The sequence below is a fragment of the Apodemus sylvaticus genome, chromosome 9 (genome assembly GCF_947179515.1).
Source record: "Apodemus sylvaticus chromosome 9, mApoSyl1.1, whole genome shotgun sequence".
NCBI lineage: Eukaryota > Metazoa > Chordata > Mammalia > Rodentia > Muridae > Apodemus > Apodemus sylvaticus.
In genome coordinates, this window is record NC_067480.1 from 6,711,186 (window position 1) to 6,731,494 (window position 20,309).

At 41.2% G+C, this 20,309-nt stretch overlaps 1 protein-coding gene across 1 annotated transcript in view; it reads left to right on the forward strand.

Annotated features, from left to right (window-relative positions):
• Positions 1-20,309, forward strand: part of Ptprm (protein tyrosine phosphatase receptor type M) — a 525,410-nt gene that overhangs the window by 253,568 nt on the left and 251,533 nt on the right. The window contains exons 10-11 of the mRNA XM_052193354.1: positions 603-804; positions 4,605-4,707. Coding sequence (XP_052049314.1) covers positions 603-804; positions 4,605-4,707 — 305 coding nt within the window. The remainder of the gene's footprint in view (positions 1-602; positions 805-4,604; positions 4,708-20,309) is intronic.

Sequence of the window (20,309 nt, forward strand, 5' to 3'; positions counted from 1 at the left end):
TTGCACATTCTCAATGGCCCCGTAGAGCATGCGACCACTGGGTTGATTAATGGGGAATAGAAAATTTCCACCAGGACAGACAGTTCTGCTGTTGGACAATAGTCTGAAAAATGTCAATGACTCTGACGCATAATAGCTGTCCATTTGCAGCCCCAAGACTTACTGGCAGGCATCTCAGATTTATTTTTGGAGCAGACGCTGTCATCCACATGGATGAAAACACTTCAATGTAGCCTTGTTTGGGAAATACAAGTATCCTATTCATGGCCAAATCAGATCATGGCCAAAGATTAGAGATGAGGCCTCTATTCTTGTCAGTGTCTGTCGCTCTAACCAATTACCATTTTTCCCCTAAATGAGCTGTTAAGGCTCATTGAAATCAAGCAATTTCACTGTTATCAGGCTATGTTGAACATATCCTTCAAGTTCTGACCTACAGGCTCTAAGTCCCTTCCTCTAGAAAGGTAACAACTCATCAGCTCATGCTGAGTTCCTATCCCTCCTCAGCGGACTGGCGCTCAGAAACATAGTCATTGTGGGATAAAGATGTGGTCTCTATCCATCCTCTCTGAGATAGTCACCGAGGTCTTATTCCTTTGCAGATCACCTACAAAGCAGTCAGTTCCTTTGACCCGGAAATAGATTTATCCAACCAAAGCGGACGAGTTTCAAAACTGGGAAATGAAACCCATTTTCTGTTCTTTGGCCTGTATCCTGGAACCACATACTCCTTCACCATCAGAGCCAGCACCGTGAAGGGGTTCGGGCCTCCAGCAACAAACCAGTTCACCACAAAAATATCAGGTATCATATACCGATGAATCATGCCTTGCATCCGAAGTGACATTTTGTGCTTTTTCATTGCTACAATAAAGATAAAATACAGAGATAAAACATAGTACTAAATTTTATTAGTATAACTATGGGTACCTAAAATAGACTCATAGGATAAAATAATAACATGTGTATTTAGCATCTTTGGATATGTATGGCCCTCTTGTATTAGGGCATGGCTAGTTTTACCAGTTCTCCTTGAAGGACTTGATTACAAAGCAGAAGGTTCTGGTCAGGTTCTCTGGTCACTAGCGAAGCAGGGCTGGAGCGACTCTGACATAAACTGCAAATTCGGCATTAAAGCAGCACAGCCGCTCTGCAGGCCTCAGAATCTGCACTGGTAGCTTCCCGCCTACAAAGAGAAGGCATGCAGGGTGGCATCAAATACCCATGTGCTCCAGCTTTTTACAGATCCAGTTATATCACCACCAAAAATATATAGTTTGAAGAATAATTCCAGCATATCTGTCTGTGCAGAAAATGTCTGTATTCCAGGAGGAAATGAACTTGCCATCTGGTATAGGATGTTTAACCACAATAAACAGAATTCCACGAACATTTTCTTATTTTTCTTTTCTCTTCCCCCTTCGCCTGAGAGTGGGGAAATATTTGGGTTTTGGCTTGAGCTTTTTATGGCGTTTCGTTAGTCATCCCTCTGTTGCTGTGTTGAAATTCTTGATTTCCTTCTGTTTCAACCAAACCTCTTATAAAAACGGAGAGGAAGGGAAATAAATATAAATTTTTAAAAAGCCACGTTGAATATTACTGGACTAGCCCTCAGAGCTGGTGTGAAAAAATAAAAGGAACTCAAAAGAGGAGAGCTTTATTTTACAGTTCAGAGGTTGCAGGCCATGGCTACCTGGCCCAGTCACTCTGGGTATGAGATGCTGTTGATCTTCCTGGTGAGAAGCATGTGATAGAACATAGCTGCATGCCTCTCCGAGACTGGAAAGCAGAGACAATAAAGGAAGGATTCTGGGGCGAGATTCACCCTTCAAAACCTTTCCTTCTGTGGCGTATCAGTCTGAAAGGCTTATAGTGCCTTTGCTAATAGTCCATTCAGTACAAGCTCACCAGTCAATAGGTCCTTTGGTAAGATTTGCAGTCTCCTGATCTGGTCAGGACTCAGTAGTGCTGTATGCGGAGAACCAAGCTTCCTGGTGACATGTTTATATCCACATCATAACATAACATATCCATATCAAAACATAAACATGTAGAGTTAGGAAAAGAGCTCGCCAGTAATATTGTAGTTCAGTAATATTCAGCATGTTGGGTTTTTTTTAATATTTATTTCTCTTCATCTCTGACTTTTATAAAAGGTTTGTTTGAAACAGTAGAAAATCAAGGTCCAAGTTAGAATATTTTAAGTGCTTTAGTAGGTTTGGAGGCAAAAGGTTTTGTTTTGTTTTGTTTTTAAGAAATTATAACTTAAGGGATATTTTTATACATCACGAGGTTTTTATGCGCACAAACTTGACTTGAAATTTAGTATATATCCCAGAGCAGAGTTGGAAAATAAGGAGGTTAAAAAATAGACATAGATGGGCAAACACATACATAGAATAGTTGCTAGATTGAATAGGAATATCTAGACCCTGGAGTGCTTTTAGGTGTGTTTCCTACGATCTTAAGTGAATGTACCACTATTAATACGGTAGTTATTACCTATTGTGTTAATTCTTCATGGTGACCTAAAGACAGTATGTATCCCAATGAGTGTTACTTCCAAGAAAGTTTTTATTTTCCCAAGCACAGGGCATACTTCTGTGAGTATTACTACAAAGGAGATGTTCCATTAGCAAAATAGTTAAACTTTCCCACATATTCTATAAAAATTCCAACGATTATGAGCCTGGCCACCTCCAGTTTGTATAATTCTATCCAAAAGCAAAGAAACTTGACATTTCATTTGCTCTGCGCAAGCTCACCCAAAGTAATGATTTGACTTCTATGGAATTAAAACCACATCGTGAGGCTTGGCTCTCGGCTACTGAGGGAGCCTTGGCAAGATTGCTTAATCCTAGGACTTCAGGGCCAGCCTTGGCAAACAGCAAGACCTCAGCTCAGGGAAGGGAGTGAGGAGGTTAGATTAAGGTTCCTGATCTCAACTCTATTTTTATGGACCAAAGGGTAGGAACTATGCTTGTATCCAGCACAGCACATAATTGCATGTTGTGAAGTAGAGTTAATTCTTAATGGAATTAGATTGGGCTTTGAATTTTTAGAAAAAATTAATAGATGTGACTGTTAACTCACATTTGTTCCGTAAAAGCTCCACTCTCCCCCGGGGAAGGATATTTTGAGAGTGCTCACAGAAATCAATCCTCAGCTGCCACATTAGACACCCCTGCCTGCATGTGGTGAGACTGGAGGCTCCTTCATCACAGCTCCTGCATCACAGCTCCATGCTGTGGGGAGTCTGTCTGAACCTGTCTCAAGAGGGGAGGGATCACTGAAGTGTACAGTTGCTATGCTAGGCTAAGGCAGCATTTCCAGAGAAGAAAAAAAAGGCCAGAAATGACAGAGAGTCCATTGCTGATAAATTGTTGATAGCTGATAACTGGGAGAGAGAGAATCCTTCTTTTATTTATTCGTTTTAAACCTGTGGTCAGTGGTAAATTTCCTATGCTACAGTGGATGGGCCCATCCCCATACGCATATAACCTAACCAAAGAAGAAAGACAACGACATGAAGTTGGGAAGCATGTGTTGAGGAGGGAACTAAAGACATGACCATGCTTCCTTGTAAAAAAAAAAAGAAGTGAAATTCTCAAGAATGAAGAAACAACTTTTAAAACATTTCCTCTGTTAGGAAGAGAACTTGTCTGTAGATTATTTTGTCTGGAGAGCTGTCGTTCCGAACTGCTGTAACAATGGGGGTTAGTGGCTCCTGTTATAAGAGATTTCTAAACCTAAACCCCAGGGAGAGGATTCATGAACCTCCATCTCACGTAACCCAAGCCCGCCTCACATTCATCACATATCTAAGGATCCTCTTGCCTCTGCCTCCCAAGGGCCATGATCATGGGCCCGTGTCACTATGTCCAGCTTATACGGTGCAAGGAATTGAACTCAGGACTTAGTGTATGATAGGCAAGCATTCTACCTACTGAATTACATCCCCAGGTATAATGTTCCTACCCCCTGTGCTGAGTAACATTAGACAGAAGAGGAAGTCAAACCCAAGCTGTTTTTCTTTCTTTGTTTCTCATGTGGTTCCCGCTTTGCTGCTTTTCCCAAGAATCCATTGCAACAGGTCTCTCTGGCACTCACCATCCTCTTTTAACCCTCGGATGGATCTTTAGAACATGTAAAAAACAAACAAACAGAACAAAACAAAACAACCTTGACCTTAATGGGAGAACCACCCCAACTGTTTTATGCTGCTGGTGGTTATTCTCAAACTTCTATATGCATTTAAGGCACACTATATATTTCCATAACAGTATACATATTCTAAGATGGTTTGTTATAAAAAAAAAAAATGCTATGAGCCGGTAGCCAGAACACAACTGGAAAAAGGGACCATTACTGTGAACATCACTAGCACCTCATACGCCCCCTCCGCCCTGCCCTTGGAGGTCCTTGACAAGAGCCAACTTGAGCAACTGTCCCTGTTATTTTATATCAGGTATATATGTAAGTAAACCTTGGGAGAGGTTGATGGATCTGATCACTACTATTTGTTCTCAGTGTCCTTTGTAAAAATAAGTAAAGTGTTACTAAGAAAATAAGTAGTAAGTCTCCCATCTAATTCTTTTCCCCAGCACCATCCATGCCAGCCTATGAATTTGAGACACCTTTGAATCAGACTGACAATACAGTGACAGTGATGCTGAAACCTGCACAAAGCAGAGGGGCTCCAGTCAGGTAAGGGGCAGTGGGAGGGGCCGAGGGGGCCCAGAGGGGAGGGGCCTGGGGGAGGGGCAGAGGAAGGGGCAGCAGGAAGGAGCAGCCAGAGGGCCACACTGGCTCCAAGAACATGTTCACTAATTTCTCCAGAGTCTTTTCTCAGTTTTCCAAGCTGCATCCTTGTCAGCTCTCCTTAAAGGAAGTGACTGGGGAAGATGAAGGGGCACCCTGGAAGGGAATGTAAATGCTGTGTACTCCAACCAAAGACCTTGTCCTTTTGATGACAGGCAAAGCTCTTAACCAGGCAAGACTTGACTCTCATATGATAACTGCTTCCTGCAGTTCAGGTTCCCAGGAGTGGTGGGCATTGCTGTAAATCAACTGTGTGTGTGTGTGTGTGTGTGTGTGTGTGTGTGTGTGTGTTTTATTGACCAATTTCTCAAGTATATATTTAATGTATTACTTTTTTAAGGGGAGAAAATTACTGGAAAAATCACCATGAAGTCTTTACTAATAAAGTTTATTACCAACATTTAGGCCGAATTTCTCATCCACTATGATTTATGTTTGAAAAGGAACTACAAAGTAGGACTTTCACAGTGAATGAGTTAGGAAGGATTTAAAATAATCCTAGGAGTGGACCTAGCACAGATCACTTGTCTCTGTGGGTATAATTTCCTCTTGTTTCACTGGGCTTGGATATTCCATCTTTGCCTACCTGGAAGGGTACTACTGCATCCATCCCTTATTCTGGATAGCATTCTGGATAGCATCTGGATATCCGCTCCAGTCACAGTAAGGCTATGTGCACTTTGTCTCCTTTTGGAGAATTTGATCTGATGAACCTTTTTAAACATGACACATGACCGTATTTCTCCTTCCTTTTTACATGGCAAATAGGCTTTGTTCTGCTAGATAACACACACACACACACACACACACACACCCCTACCTCCATTAATGCAGCCAAAGATCACAGGAAAACAGTATTAGGATATAATTGTGGAAGTTTATATTTTAAAAGGCTGAGAATTCTTCAAAAGCAGTTGGTGTCCTGTTGAATTATTTGTCGCAGTTCCTCGTTGAGCCATTTGTGCTAATTCATAGGTAGTTATCTAGAACAATGGATGTGGACACACTCTGCTAGGCTTTGGTGCTGTTTCACTGGGGAAGGGGAGCTGATGCTCTACAGCTCCCTGGGTTGAATTTTGCGCAGTGTGGAGGTCTGATCATTCAACAGGTCCAAAGCAGCCATTTCCAGGTTCTGTCCAGGCTCATGTATTCTTCCAGCCATTTTCCAGGCTCTGTGCAGGCACACAGACGTGTCATTTCTTACAGCCATGGGTCAGGATATTTTCATTTGAAAACCCTGAATTTCCATTAAACGAAAATGTACGCCCTGACCACAGCCTTTGGAGCATCACTTATTTTCTGGACAAACCAACAGTTTTTCCAGGCTCAGCAGTAATGAGCGCAGTGTCATTTGTTCTGTGAGACATTCTAGTCTGAGTGTGAATGGTCACCAAGGTTCACGGCCACAAAGGGAAGGGAGCAGATAGCTGAGGGTCCCTGCAAACCAGCTCTTGCCGGTCTCTCGTGTCCTGCACAATCCCATGGTGATGCAGCTCTCTGCCTGCAGCCCTGTCACTCAGCTCCCCACCCCTCAGTCATGTGGAGCTTTCCAAATCTACATTTTGAACTTAAGTCTCTTCAATCCATTTTCCGTTATATTCTGCACTAAGTTCTTGTTTCTTTGTGTGTTCTTATACATTTGCTATGCTTTCGGAGCTGTTGAGACCTCAGTGGTTGGGTCTAGATAAACTTATGCTTTCTATTTTATGTCTGTTGACAAGCACGCACACCCACAGGCGCACATGCACATACACAACTGAATGTTTGTCAGAGCCCAACACACAGCTTAGATTATCTCTCAGACCTTATGACAACTTCATAGAACCCATGTCTCTTCCATATGAGAAAATTCGGATTTTTATCGCCATGCCCCTATCCGCAACAGTCACAGAATTATCAAATTCAAAAGCATTCTTCTTTGATTAAACCTCATGTCGCTATTGATTAATTACCCCTTGGATTTTCTAGAGTCGCTCATTGCTCTGCATCCTTCCCAGTTTCTCCCATAGTAGGAGTGCCCTGAGATTAATGAAGGTGTCACCCGTCTTCCTCAGCAAGTTCTAGTAACTGTGTCACCTGTCTTCCTCAGCATTAGAAGCAAGATCAAGGGCAATCCAAGTTAACTAAAAGGATGCTGTCGCCAAATGGGCAGATTGTCTCTGCGCACATTCGAGAGAGGAAATGATCATAGCCTCACCTGTCCAGGTTTTATTCTTCATTCTCTCATAACAGCAAATGTAACCGTCAAGAGACTCACTGTGTAGAACAACACAGTGGACTGATTATCCATTGAAAAAATAGAAGGCCCACATATCTGCAATGACTGCTTTGGGAGAAAATGTCTCCCGTTTCCTCCAAATGAATAGGGTTTGTTAAGCTCTCAATTTTCTTTGACGTTTGGAGAAATAAGAACCCTGATTGAGAAATCATATGGGCCTACAATATAAAGCCATTGTGCAGATTAAAATACTGAGCACATCTGGAAATTTGCAAAATACACATGAAATCAAATGGCCACAGACAAAAAAATTGCCTCCTAAGTGATAAAACAAAAGCCAGAATGAAGAGAGGAAAGGGAGGGAACATCTGTTGGCTTTCCTGGGTTTTGAACAGTATTGTGCAGTCAAAATGCTCTCATCGTGTGATTTCCATTCTTTGCATTGATTTGATTTTTCTTTGATCTGTAGCCATCAGTGCTGGAATTCATTTCTCCTCCATTTGAGTACCTCACTGGGTAAGCTGGTGGCATATTGATCCTGCTATCAACTCCAGCTTGTTTAAGACAGAGTCCCGAAATTGCACACAGCTCTCCACGTAAATGATTGTTGTCTTTTTATTGACCAACACATCAGTTCTGTCACATAAAATTATTTAAATCCAGAGATGGCCAAGAAGAACAAAAATCCTATTATTCCAGCCAGTCAACTAGCACCAGGATAGAATTTAAATGTCTATATATGGATTCAGATTTTTCCTCAACAAGACAGGGAAGGGCTTAATTTTCTTTTTCTCAGTTAGAATTGTCTCACTTCTGCCTTCTCTCTATCATTCATTCTGGATAGTTGCAATCCAGCAGAGAAAACCCTCAGAATTTGTCAGAAAGAAAGCAGCTCAATAAAGGATGGGTTGTATGTAAACTGTTAGAGTGTTCTTGTGCTAACAAGAATGCTTTGCACTGTGTGTGCTAGTGTGTGTGTGTGCATGTGTGTATGTATATGTACATGCATATGTTTCATATTAAGGAGAAGTGAAGTTGAAGCAGTGAAGGAATTCCATCTACTGTCACAACATTTGTCACCCTTTATGAAACCGGTTTGAAGCTGATACTATGTGGACAGTGTGGTTGTTTCTCTGACTTCTTAGCAGGGCCCCACTAGTTACCAGACAGTGGTGTCTGGCATAGGGAGTCTGCACAGGAGTGTCTGTGAACCTGGATCACCTCAGACACGAGACTCAAGGCCAGGGAGAGAACCAGTAAAAGGCAAAAGACAGGCAGGTGCCTCACCTGAAGACACTTGCTTTGTTAGAAATGACATTGGCATACAGGTGACTATAGTTAAAAACATGAAGGTTGTGAGGTATGAACAGGGTAATTCAGCAAGGAGTAGCCCATATGTTTGTCTCTCTCCCTCTTGTCACGACTCCAAAAGAATCTTTCATTGCAACAGTGCCATCTTGTTGATGCCTGAGAGTGTGCCAATATCAGGGCGTTCTTCTGAGGGGTGAGTGAGCTAGTGGGTTTTAAAATACTTCAAAGCGTGGCATGTCTGTACTAACTGCTATGACATCATGTCTGGGCCTGCCGTGTTTCCTCAAGATAACACTAGCAGGTCATTGGTTTCTATCCACAGAACTGGCCAGAGCCCTCTAGCTTCCCTTCTGTCTCATTGTATTGAATCATGAAACCGAATCTTACATAAAAATTTAACATCTGGCAATTGTGTCCATCAACAAAAGTACAAACACAGAGTTTCTGTAGTTCTCATTTCTATGCTGCACCTTAACATCTGATGGCAGGTGGCTCTTCATGCATAAACAAGTTACTGGGATTTGATCTCATAAGTTTCAAATTCTCCTGACTCGATCTTGTGCATAACAGCTCTTGAGAAGGGCTAGTTGTCTCTCCTGTGGCTCCCCAGTCACTACCTAACTATAGCTACCATCTGCTGTGTTGAATAAACTCAGCTATAAAGTGAAGGACACCTCTGCAGGACAGTAAACGCAGCAATGAGGTGTGCCCAGAAAGAGCCCATAGGGCTGGCCATTGTAACTCATGGACTAGTGTTCTCACTCCTTACCATGATGCCAGCTTCTTAAAGACAGGGACTTGTGAATCCCATCCCATTGGGATACCCTCTTCTAATCACATTAATATTTTATTTTTCACATCCTACATTTTTGTCTTTTCGTCCGCCTTGAGTTAAATCCTAGCTACGAAGACTGGTGAAATAGTGATTTGAAAGCATGTTTTAGTTGTTGTGATGGACTGATGCAGAGTTGCGCATCTCTGATCGCGTCCTCTTGCTGAGTGTGCCTGGTCTCCAGTCACACTCACCTGTGGCCACACCTTCCTTAGACTCACTCTGTTTCTAAGACACTTGGTGTCTGCTGGAAGTTAGGTTCCCCGTGGCTTGGAGGATGTGTCTATTCATGTCAGTGCCATGGACTGAGCTCAGGCTGAGTTGTAGTTTAAACCCCCTGAGCAGAGTCACTTCATGAAGGGAGTCTACCTTCCAGTCTGAATGTTTTCCTTTGCTGCTCAGGGTGCGTGTTCTCATAAGGACCTCTGTTTTCAGAGGGCAGGGCTCTCTTTTCTGATCATCGTTCACTAGAGCTGATCTCCTCAGTGTGTGATCGATCAGAAACCGATGAACCCCTCACTGCCCATCTCCTCCTTCCATTCATGTTCAGGAGTTTTCTGGTATTAAATGTGACATTCTGGATGCCTTTGATGTCAGAGATCAAAGGTCATTTTTATTAATATTGGTTTTGGATGTCAGTGTCAGACACCCGTTTGAAAATTCACTTTGGAAATAGTTTGTTCTTTAAGAATCCTTCACAAGAAATTTCAAAAGCTGCATGGAAGAGATTAATGATAATAATAATAATAATAATGTAATAATAATTAACACTAACAATAATAATGCAGATGTGTTAGCAGCATCTATGCAATAAAACTTAAATTACCTTTGCCTCCAACTCTTACTTAATCATGACTTTATGCATAAAAATAAGCCACAAACATTTCCCTTTTCAAAAATTTTTTTCTTGCACATAATCTTCCACATAGTAGGGGGTGTCTGTGCATTAGACCCAAGCTCCTGTCTCTTTGCTAGAGGCCCCCCTCTTACCTCAAGTCACCAAGACACATACTGTTTTATGCTGGCCTTTGTAATTTGAATGGATATGAACCACACGTTAACTTATGATGAATTATAGACTTGAGGAGAAATTATGCAGACAGGAGTTCACCTGCAAGGCTTTAGAGAGAAGAGAGGAGCCAGCCCAGAGCCTGGGTTTGATAGCAGACCCTTTCCCCCACCTTTTCCAGTAACATCCCTGCCTGCTCTTCACCTCAGGCAGCCTGAGTGACTCTTATCTGGCTTTCGTGCCATACAGCATAGTTGTGCCTACACTGGCTCAGTGGGAACGAAATGTAGTGTAGGGAAACGAAATGGTGGTCACTCTGAGGGCTACCCCAGGTGAGTGTAGGTCTCTTAGATTAAACCCAGAGTAGACTCCAGTCATCACTTTCAATCTGATGAACTGACAAAGGCTTCTACCAAGTGACTGGTGTGAGGGGAAATGAGTTTGCCCTCCAAAGGCTTTGGATTCTATGTTTTTGGTTTTGCTGGCTGGCTGGCTGGCTCCATTGTTAGTTTGTTGAGGCAGGGTCTCATTGTGTTTTCCAAGCTGTCCTGTAAATCCTGTATTAAGAGATCCTCCAATCTCTTGAGTAGCGAAGATTATGGCTGTATACTGCTGTGTCCATTTTTGTTCTGTTAACTTTATTTTTATCAGATTTTTGGAGACATGGACAATGAGAAAACAAAGAGTATTATCAACAGGTACAATGATTAGATAATAGGTCCTGCCGCGTAAATTCAGTGTACTGGATGCTACAAGATAATTTGATGTAGACATCGACACCCCTATGGATACTGTGATTTTGTACCTTGGGTAAAACCTTTTCAGGTTGTGTAATAGTTCTTCCCAGGTTTGACCTTGACCGGTTTCAACCCCTTCATACTGGCCTTCTCTTGCCCAGTGCGTGTCTTAAAGCCAAATGCATGATGCTCACTATGCAAAGAAAAGATGGCAGAAGTGTTGTACCAATATCACAGTTTGTCCAGTCCTGTGCTGGGAATAATGAAATGCACATGCGTGAGAGGTTCTCCATTGGCAGCAGTCAAGGTAGCAGCAGAGCTGCAGTTTCCTGTGGTTTGTGTCCTCGGCGTTTTTCTGGGGACACCCTCCTGAGCATATCTCTTCCCTTGGTGGTCAGTGACATCTAGAGTTCAGCTCATCTGGCCTGAAACAGTAAAGCTTTTAAAAGAATCTAAACTGAGTATGATATAAACATATGGCAAGCAGGGCATTAGGAGACTATCCCTTCTTCGAAGGTTTGGGACCAGGGACCAGGAAGGCTTTGAATTTCAAGTTTGAGCACATTTCAAGCTATGCATTTAGACTACTGGTTGAACACCCATGAAATCTAGGATACTCCAAAATTCACACCTTTAAAAAAAAAAACTTTTAGATTAAGGACTGTCTCAACTTCACTTGGTGCACTATCCACAGTACTGTCTGTCCCTGTACATGGGGTTGGTTAGGAAAATGCATGGTCACCATGGCAACTGACCTCGAATTATAATTTTTATAATCATGTTCTGTTATGAACCTAAAATGATTGAATTAAGATAAGCTTAGCTACAGGAGGAGATGCAAAGGAAGATGCCTGTGTTGTTGAAAGCACCGGAAGTCACTGCGAAAAGATGTTCGATCTAGGGCTCATGTACTCTGACTGTGGTGCCCGCTGTGCACATTAATGACAGGTGGCCTTTTACAGAGCTGCACAGCCGAGTCTAATGTGATGGTGGCTTTTTTTCTTCACTATTATTATCTTTATCTGAGAGTTTCATAACTAAAGGATTTTTTTTCACCCTGCCCTTTGTTCTCAATATGTGTCTATAATTGAGTTCACAGTTTTCACCCAACCTTTTAGCTGTAAATAATATTTTATTACAGCAGATCTTATCACAAACCTGCAGAGCAGCGGGGTGTTTGGACTGCAAGCGTCCATGCGTATGCACACTCACACACAGAGCATGGGTGGCCAGTGCCAGGGAAACCGAGAGATCATAGCGCTTGCACATGGAGGCCCGGCAACCTCAGGCAGCAAACCGAGGCCAGGCTGGATCCCTGCAGGACACAGAAATTAGCACTGCTAACAGATTGTACCAGCCTTAGGGCCTGTGTGCTGCTCACTGTGTTATGCTATTGGTCAGGTCACATCCATGTTGAGGACCAGTTGCCCTCTTTGCCCAGTCTATTGAAGAACCTAGGAATCCTGCCATAGTTACAGCAAGTGCACTTCTGCTCCCAAGTCCTCAGAAATACTTCTAAAATACGTATTACATCTCAGCAGGCTGTTGAGAGTACTTTTACATCTTTTGTTTTTAATTAATTAATTTATTTATTTACATCCCAAACACCAACTGCTTACCCTTCCAGTCCCCCCTCTGAGAGTCCCTCTGCCTTCCCCCTCCCCTTCTCCTCTGAGAGGGTGGGACCCCCTCCTGGTTATCCCCCCACCCTCTCCCATCAGATCTCTATAGGATATCTACAGTAAGAACATCTTTCCCCACTGAGGCCAGACAAGGCAGCTCTGTTGGGGGAATGGATATCATACTCAGGCATTAGCTATAGGGACAGCCTCCTCTCCAGTAGTTGAGGGACCCATGTGGAGAATGAGCTGTACTTCAGCTACATATGTGCCTGAGGCCTCAGTGCAGCCTGTGTCTGCTCTTTGATTGGTGACTCAGTCTCTGAGAGCTCCCAGGAGAGTTGACTCTGTTGGTCTTCCTGTGAAGTTCTTATCCCCTTCAGGGCACTCAATCCTTCCCCTAACTCTTCTGTAAGAGTCCCTGACCTACTTCTTATGGTTGTCTGTGGGTATCTGCTTCTGTTTTAGTCAGCTGCTCGGTGGAGCCGCTCAGAAGACAGTCTTGCTAGACTCTTGCCTGCAAGCATAACAGAATAACATTGATAGTGTCGGGGAGTGGTGCTTGCCCACGGTGTGGGTCTCAAGTTGGGCCAGTTATTGGTTGGCCATTCCCTCAGTCTCTGTTCTAGCTTTGTCCCGGCATTTCTTTTAGACCTGGCAAATTTTGGGTTGAATGTTTTGTGGGTGGGTTGGTGTCCTTATCCCTACACTGCGAGTCCTGCCTGACTGTTGTGGTAGGTGGCTTCTTCAGTTCCATGTCCTCACTGGCAGGCATCTTGGCTAAGGTCACCTGCATTGATTCCTAGGAGCCTCTCCCATGCCAGGTCTCTGGGACTTCCTAGAGATTCTCCCCAACCACCACCCCTGGCAACTGCAGATTTCCATTTATTCTCCTGACCCTCTGGCCCTCTCTAATGTCTCCTGATCCTGCCCATACTCCCTTCTCCCTCTGTTCCCATCCAGTTCCCTCCCTCCATCTTCCTCCTATGACTATTTTATTTCCCCTTCTAAATGAGATTCAAGCATCTTGTTTGGACCTTCCTTATTGTTTAACTTCTTAGGGTCTGTGGGGTATATGATGGGTGTCCTGTACCTTGTTACTAATATCCACTTATCGGTGAGTACATACCATGTCTGTCCTTGTAGTATGGAGGAGCATCTGTTGGTTACATGTCCAGGAGCAGTATACCTAGATCATAGGTACAACTATTTCCAATTTTCTGAGAATCCACCAAAATGATTTCCAGAGTGGTTGCACAGTGTGGAATACCACACACAATGGATGAGTGTTCCTCTTTCTCCACATCCTGGCCAGAATGTGTTGGTGCTTGAGTTTTTTATCTTAGCCCTTTTGATTGGTGTGGGGTGGAATCTCAGGATCATGTTTTGCATTTCCCTTGTGATTTAGGATGTCGGACATGTCTTTAAGTGTTTCTTAGCCATTCAAGATTCCTCTGTTGAGAATTCTCTGTTTAGCCCTGTACCCCATTTTTCATTGGGTTATCTAGTTTTCTGGAGTCTAACTTCTTGAGTTCTTTATATATTTTGGATATTAGCCCTCTATCTGATGTAGGGTTAATGAAGATGTTTTCCCAATCTGTAGGCTGCTATTTTGTCTAATTGACAGTGTCCTTTTCCTTACTGAAGCTTCTCAATTTCATGAGGTCCCATTAATTATGGAGTCTAAGCCACTTGTGTTCTGCTCAGGAAATTGTCTCTGGTAACAATATGTTCAAGATTATTTCCTACTTTCTCTTCTATTAGATTTAGTGTATTCAGTTTTATATTGAGGTCCTTAATCTACTTGGAATTGAAGTTTATGCTGGGTGATAAATATGGACAATTTGTATTCTTCTACATGGAGACATCAAGTTAGACCAGCACCATTTGTTGAAGATGCATTTCTTTTACATTGTATGGTTTTGGCTTCTTTGTCAAAAATTCATGTGTCTGTAAATATAGGTTTATTTCTGGGTCTTTGAATCACTTTCATTGATCAACCTATTTATTTCTATACCAATATACCATGACGTTTTTATTACTATGGCTGTGTAATACAGCTTGATATCTGAGATGGTGATACATCCAGAAGGTTTTTTTTAATTATACAGGATTGTTTTAACTATCCTGAATGTTTGGTTGGTTGGTTGTTTTTCCATATGAAGTTGAGAGTTGTTCTTTCAAGATCTGTAAAGAATTGTGTGGGAATTTTGATGGGGATTGTGTTAAATCTGTAAATAGCTTTTGGTAAGATGGCCATTTTTACTGTTAACCCTACTGATCCATGAATGTGAGAGATCTTTCCATCTTCTGATTCTTTCTTACTTTGTTTCTTCAGGGACTTAAAGCTCTTGTCATAGAGTTCTTGCTTGTTTGGAATTACACCAAGAGATTTTGTATCATTTATGGCTATTGTAAAGGGTGTTGTTTCCCTGATTTCTTTCTCAGCCCATTTATAGTTTGTACAAAGAAAGGCTGCTAACTTTTTTAGTTAATTTTGTGTCCAGCCATTTTGCTGTAGGAGTTCTCTGGTAGAATTTTTGGGGTCACTGATGCAGTCTATCATATCATCTGTAAATAGCAATACTTTGACTTCTTCCTTTCCAATTGTATCCCCTTGATCTCCATTTGTTGTCTTATTGCTCTAGCTAGGACTTCAAGTACTACATTGAATAGATAGGTAGGGAGTTGGCAGCCTTGCCTTGTCCCCGATTTTTATGGGAGGGCTTCAAGTTTCTTTCCATTTAATTTGATATTGGCTATTGCCTTGCTGCATATTGCTTTTATTATGTTTAGATATGTGCCTTGAATGAATTTCTTATCTCTCCAAGCCTTTTAATATGAAGGGATGTTGCATTTAATCAAAGGTTTTTCCAGAATGTAATGAGATAATCATATGATTTTTTCTTTCAGCTTGTTTATATAGTGGGTTGCGTTGAACCATCCCTGAATTCCTGGGATGAAGCCTATTTGGTCATGGTGGAATGATGTTTTTGATGTGTTCTTGGATTTAGTTTGTGAGAATTTTGTTGAGTAATTTTGTGTTGATGTTCCTAAGTTCTTTCTTTGTTGATCTTTGTGTGGTTTTGCTATCAAGGTTACTGTGGCCTCATAGAATAAGTTTTGCAATGCTCCTTCTGTTTTTGATGTGTGGAATAATTTAAGGAGCATTAGTATTAGCTCTTCTTTGAAAGTCTGATAGAATTTTACACTAAAACCATCTGGCCCTGGACTTATTTTGGTTGGGAAACTTTTAATGACTGCTTCTATTTCCTTAGGGATTATGTGACTGTTTAGATCGTTTACCTGATCTTGATTTAATGTTGGTACATAGTATCTATCTAGAAAATCATCCATTTTGTCTAGATTTTTCATTTTTGTGGAGTACCAGCCTTGAAGTAAGACCTAATGATTTTTTTAATATCCTCAGTTTCTGTTGTTATGTCTCCCTTTTCATTTCTGATTTTGTTAATTTGGATACTGTCTCTGTGCCTTTTAATTAGTTTAGCTAAGGTTTTGTCTATCTTGTTGATTTTCTCAAAGAACCAGCTCTTGGTTTTGTTGATTCTTTGTATTGTTCCCTTTGTTTCTAATTGTCTGATTTCATCCCTGGGTTTGATTATTTCCTGCTGTCTACCCTTTTTGGGTGTGTTTTCTTCTTTTTGTTCTAGAGATTTCAGGTGTGCTGTTAAGGTACTAGTGTGAGATCTTTCCATTTTTTTATGATGGCACTTATTGCTATGAAATTTCCTCTTAGCACTGCTTTAATTGTGTCCCATAAATTTTTGCCTTCATTTTCACTGAATTCTAAAAGGCTTTAATTTCTTTCTTTCTTTTTTCCCTGACCAAAGTGATAATTGAGTAAAGTATGTAGGCTTTCTGTTATTTCTGTATTTGTTGAAGCCCAGGCTTAATTTATGGTGATCTGATAAAATACAAGGGGTCATTTCAATCTTCTTGTATCTTTTGAGGCTTACTCTGCCCAATTATATGGTCAGTTTTAGAGAAGCTTCTGGAACGTGCTGAGAAGGCATATTCTTTTGTTTGGGGGTGAAAGTGTCTGTAGATATCTGGTAAACCCATTTGGTTCATAACATCTGTTAGTTTCATTGTTTTTCTGTTTAGTTTCTGTTTTGATGACCTGTCCATTGGGGTGAGTGTGCTGAAGTCTCCCACCATTATTGTGTGGGTTTCAATGTGTGATTTGTGCTTTAGTAAAGTTTCTTTTACAAGTTGGGTGCCCTTGCATTTGAGGCACAGGTGTTCAAAATTGAGATATCATCTTGATAGATTTTTCCTTTGATGAGTATGAAGTGTCCTTCCTCATCTCTTTTGATTACTTTTGGCTGAAAATCCATTTTATTAAATATTAGGTTGGCTACTCCAGCTTGTTTCTTGAGTGGTTTACTTGGAAAACTGTTTTCCAGCCCATTTACTCTAAGGTAGTGTCTATTTTGTTTCTAAGGTTTGTTTCTAGTATGTAGCAGAATGATGGATTCTGTTTATCTATCCAGTCTGTTAGTTACCCTCCTTGTGTTGGAGGTAGGTACTGTCTAACTTTCTTTTGCCATGGAATATCTTGGTTTCTCCATTTATCAGTGATTGAGAGTTTTGCAGGTTATACTAGTCTGGGCAGGCATCTGTGTTCCTTTTAGGGTCCGCAGGACATCTGTCCAGGATCTTCTGGGATTTAGAGAAGTTTGGGGTAATTCTCATAGGTGTGCCTTTTCTGCTAGCAGCTTTTCATAGTCTTTCTTAATTCTGTACATTTAGTGCTTTGGTTATTATGTGGCCAGAAGATTTGCTTTTCTGGTCTAATCTATTGGGTGTTCTGTATGCTTCATGTATGTTTATAGCCATCTCTTTCTTTGGGTTAGGGAAGTTTTCTTCTATGATTTTGTTGAAGATATTTTCTGTCCCTTTGAACTGAGACTCGTCACCTTCTTCTATTCCTATTATTCTTAGGTTTGGTCTTTTCATGGTGTCCCAAATTTCCTGGATGAGTTAAGGAGCATTTTACATTTGACATTTTCTTTGATTTTTCAGTTTATACTATGTTATCTTTTATACCTGAGATTCTCTCTTTACTTCTTGTATTTCATTGGTGATGCTGTATTACTAGCCCATTTTCTTTCCTAGGTTTTCCAACTCCAGGGTTGCCTCCATTCTCATTTTTTTCATTGCTTCTATTTCCGTTTTCAGGTCCTGAGCAATTGTATTCATTTCCTTCACCTGTTTGATTGTATCTCTCTGTATTTCTTTAAGGGGTTTTCTTTCCTCTCTAGGGACTTCTACCTGTTGGACTGTTTTACTATATTTCTTTAAGGGAATTGTTTATATCATCTTTAAAGGCCTCTACCATGTTCATAAGATAGAATTGAAGCTTACCGTCTTGCTCTTCAGGTATTTTAGGATACCCAGGACTGGCTGTGGTAGGAGAGCTGGGTTCTGAAGGTGCCACATTGTACTGGTTTCTGGATATTATGTTCTTGTACTTGCCATTCACCATCTGTTTGTCTCCAGTGTGCAGTGTGCAGGTGGAGGTGTGCCACATCTTTTCATTCACTGACAAATTTAGGAGAAAGTTATAGCTAAGCAAAAAACATAACGAAAGTGACTTTTTGGTGTGGCAAAGCAACTCGACCTGGATTACAGGTGTAGCCTTTTATTATACATGATGTGCTTGTTTTGAAAATAATGAAAAACTAGACTTCAAAAAGATAATAACAATCTGTCCATTTTAAAAAGTTTTATTTCATGTGTGTGTGTGTGTGTGTGTGTGTGTGTGTATGTGTGTGTACCTACAGAAGTCAGAAAGGGGTGCTGAGTATCCTAACACTGGGATTAGAGATAGTCGTAAGCCTTATAATTATGACAGCCTTTTTTGGGTACTAAGAACTGAATAGGTCATCTGCAAAATACAAAGAGTTTTTGCTCACTGTGCCCTCTCTCCAGTTCTCTCTTCCTCTGTATAAATATAGAATATGCAATTTGTGCCCCCAAATGCAAATGAAGGCAAAAATCACTATTAGAGAGCCCCGGGGCACTATCAGTGAGCCTTTGAAATGATTGGAAGTAGCCAAGGCCACAGCGAAAGGCTCATGACATCTCTCTGACCCGTCCTCTGTGTCCCTCCTTCTATTGACCAGTTGGGTCACCTCCCAATATTTCATCATGATGAAAAATCAAATAAATGAATAAGAAAAATAAGATTTCATAGCCAAGTTTTTAATCTTGGAATGACCTGGAGCAAAATTGTGCCATCAAATTCAAGTCTACAGGAAGCTTCCTGTGGAAGACCTCAGAGTTAGGGCCAACTGAGAACACCGCACTGCATTTGAACGCTCCCACTTGAGGAAGCACATGAAAGATGCTCAGATGTTCTTTTCTGGGTTATGTTTCATGTGATATTCTATATGAATGCAGGTTTCTCCTCCTTGTAAAGGATTCAGAGTTTTGTTACAGAAATGCCTGGCATAAATTAAATTTTACATGAAGTCTCACTATGTTGCTAAGTTCTGATGCAATGATGTCACATCTTTGGCAGATTTGTCGTCACTGTGGGTTACGCTTTAATATTGCAGATGCTGTTGGAGGATTTTTCATCTCTTTGAATCCCACAACAGTGGTGGCAGGGGGCTAGGAACTGTAGGACTTTAATAAACAAAAGGGAACTGAGAAATACATTAAAAGGATAATAGAATTTTAATTCAGCTCGCTGAGCCCAGAAACTTCTGAACGACTTGCCAGCCTTGAGAATTTGCTGTCTTTAATCTTTTTGAGAAAAACCATTTGAACAGTAAGGGTTCCAAAAGCTAGATTCAAGATTCCAATTATGGATGGAAAGATTTTTATGAAATTCCTAAGTAACTCAATGTTATTCTTACAAATAGAAAATACACCAGCATGGTCAAGGTACCATTGACCTGGGGACTAATGACATCTTAATTTCTGTCAGGGGACAGCAGTATGCAGAAACTAGGCAGCAGTGAGGATTTAGCTGTTTTTCATTAGCACACGGACTTTGATAAAGGAGAATAGAAAAGAGCTGTTTGACCTATGAGTGCTTAAATTATTAAACAGCAAATAGATTTGAGGGCTGGCTGCTTAAAAATCTAATGTGTCTTGTGGACCAAGGATGAAAAGGCATCTGGGGTTTGAAATTGCTCCAGTCAACTTAATTCTTTCTTTAATATTTTTAGAGATGAGTAGATGGTAGCCATTTAACGTATGATGTATCTGGAGTAGAGTGTTTGATGTAAGTTAGCCAGCTGGCTAAAAGGGGGGCCCATTAAATGGCTGTTTAATTGTCAAATGTTTATCTAGCCTCCATTAAATTGTTAACTGAAAAAAAATATTTCTCATTCATGTTCATGTAGGTGTTTATCTCACATACACACACACAATTAGTGTCATTAGGGGATGCTTCTTTAGAAAACAATAAATTGGAAAAACAAACAAACAAAAACAATCAATTGGATTGTCTCAGGTAAAGTGAGGCAGGCCCAGCACGTAGGAGGCCCTCAAACAGTACCTGTTGGATTCATGAAGGATGGTGACATCCACAGGGCCCAGGTGCTGATGGGTTAGGAGATGGCACTGGTCAAAGGAAAGCTGAGTAACGGATCGCACGGGAGACAGATGCTGGCTTTCAGTCCATGGACTTGTCAGTTGTGGGTTGTCCAAGAAAGCTTAGCCTTTAGCCAGCCCCATCTGAGCACTCCACATCTTTGTCTCTTGGGTGAAATCTTACTCTTTTTAC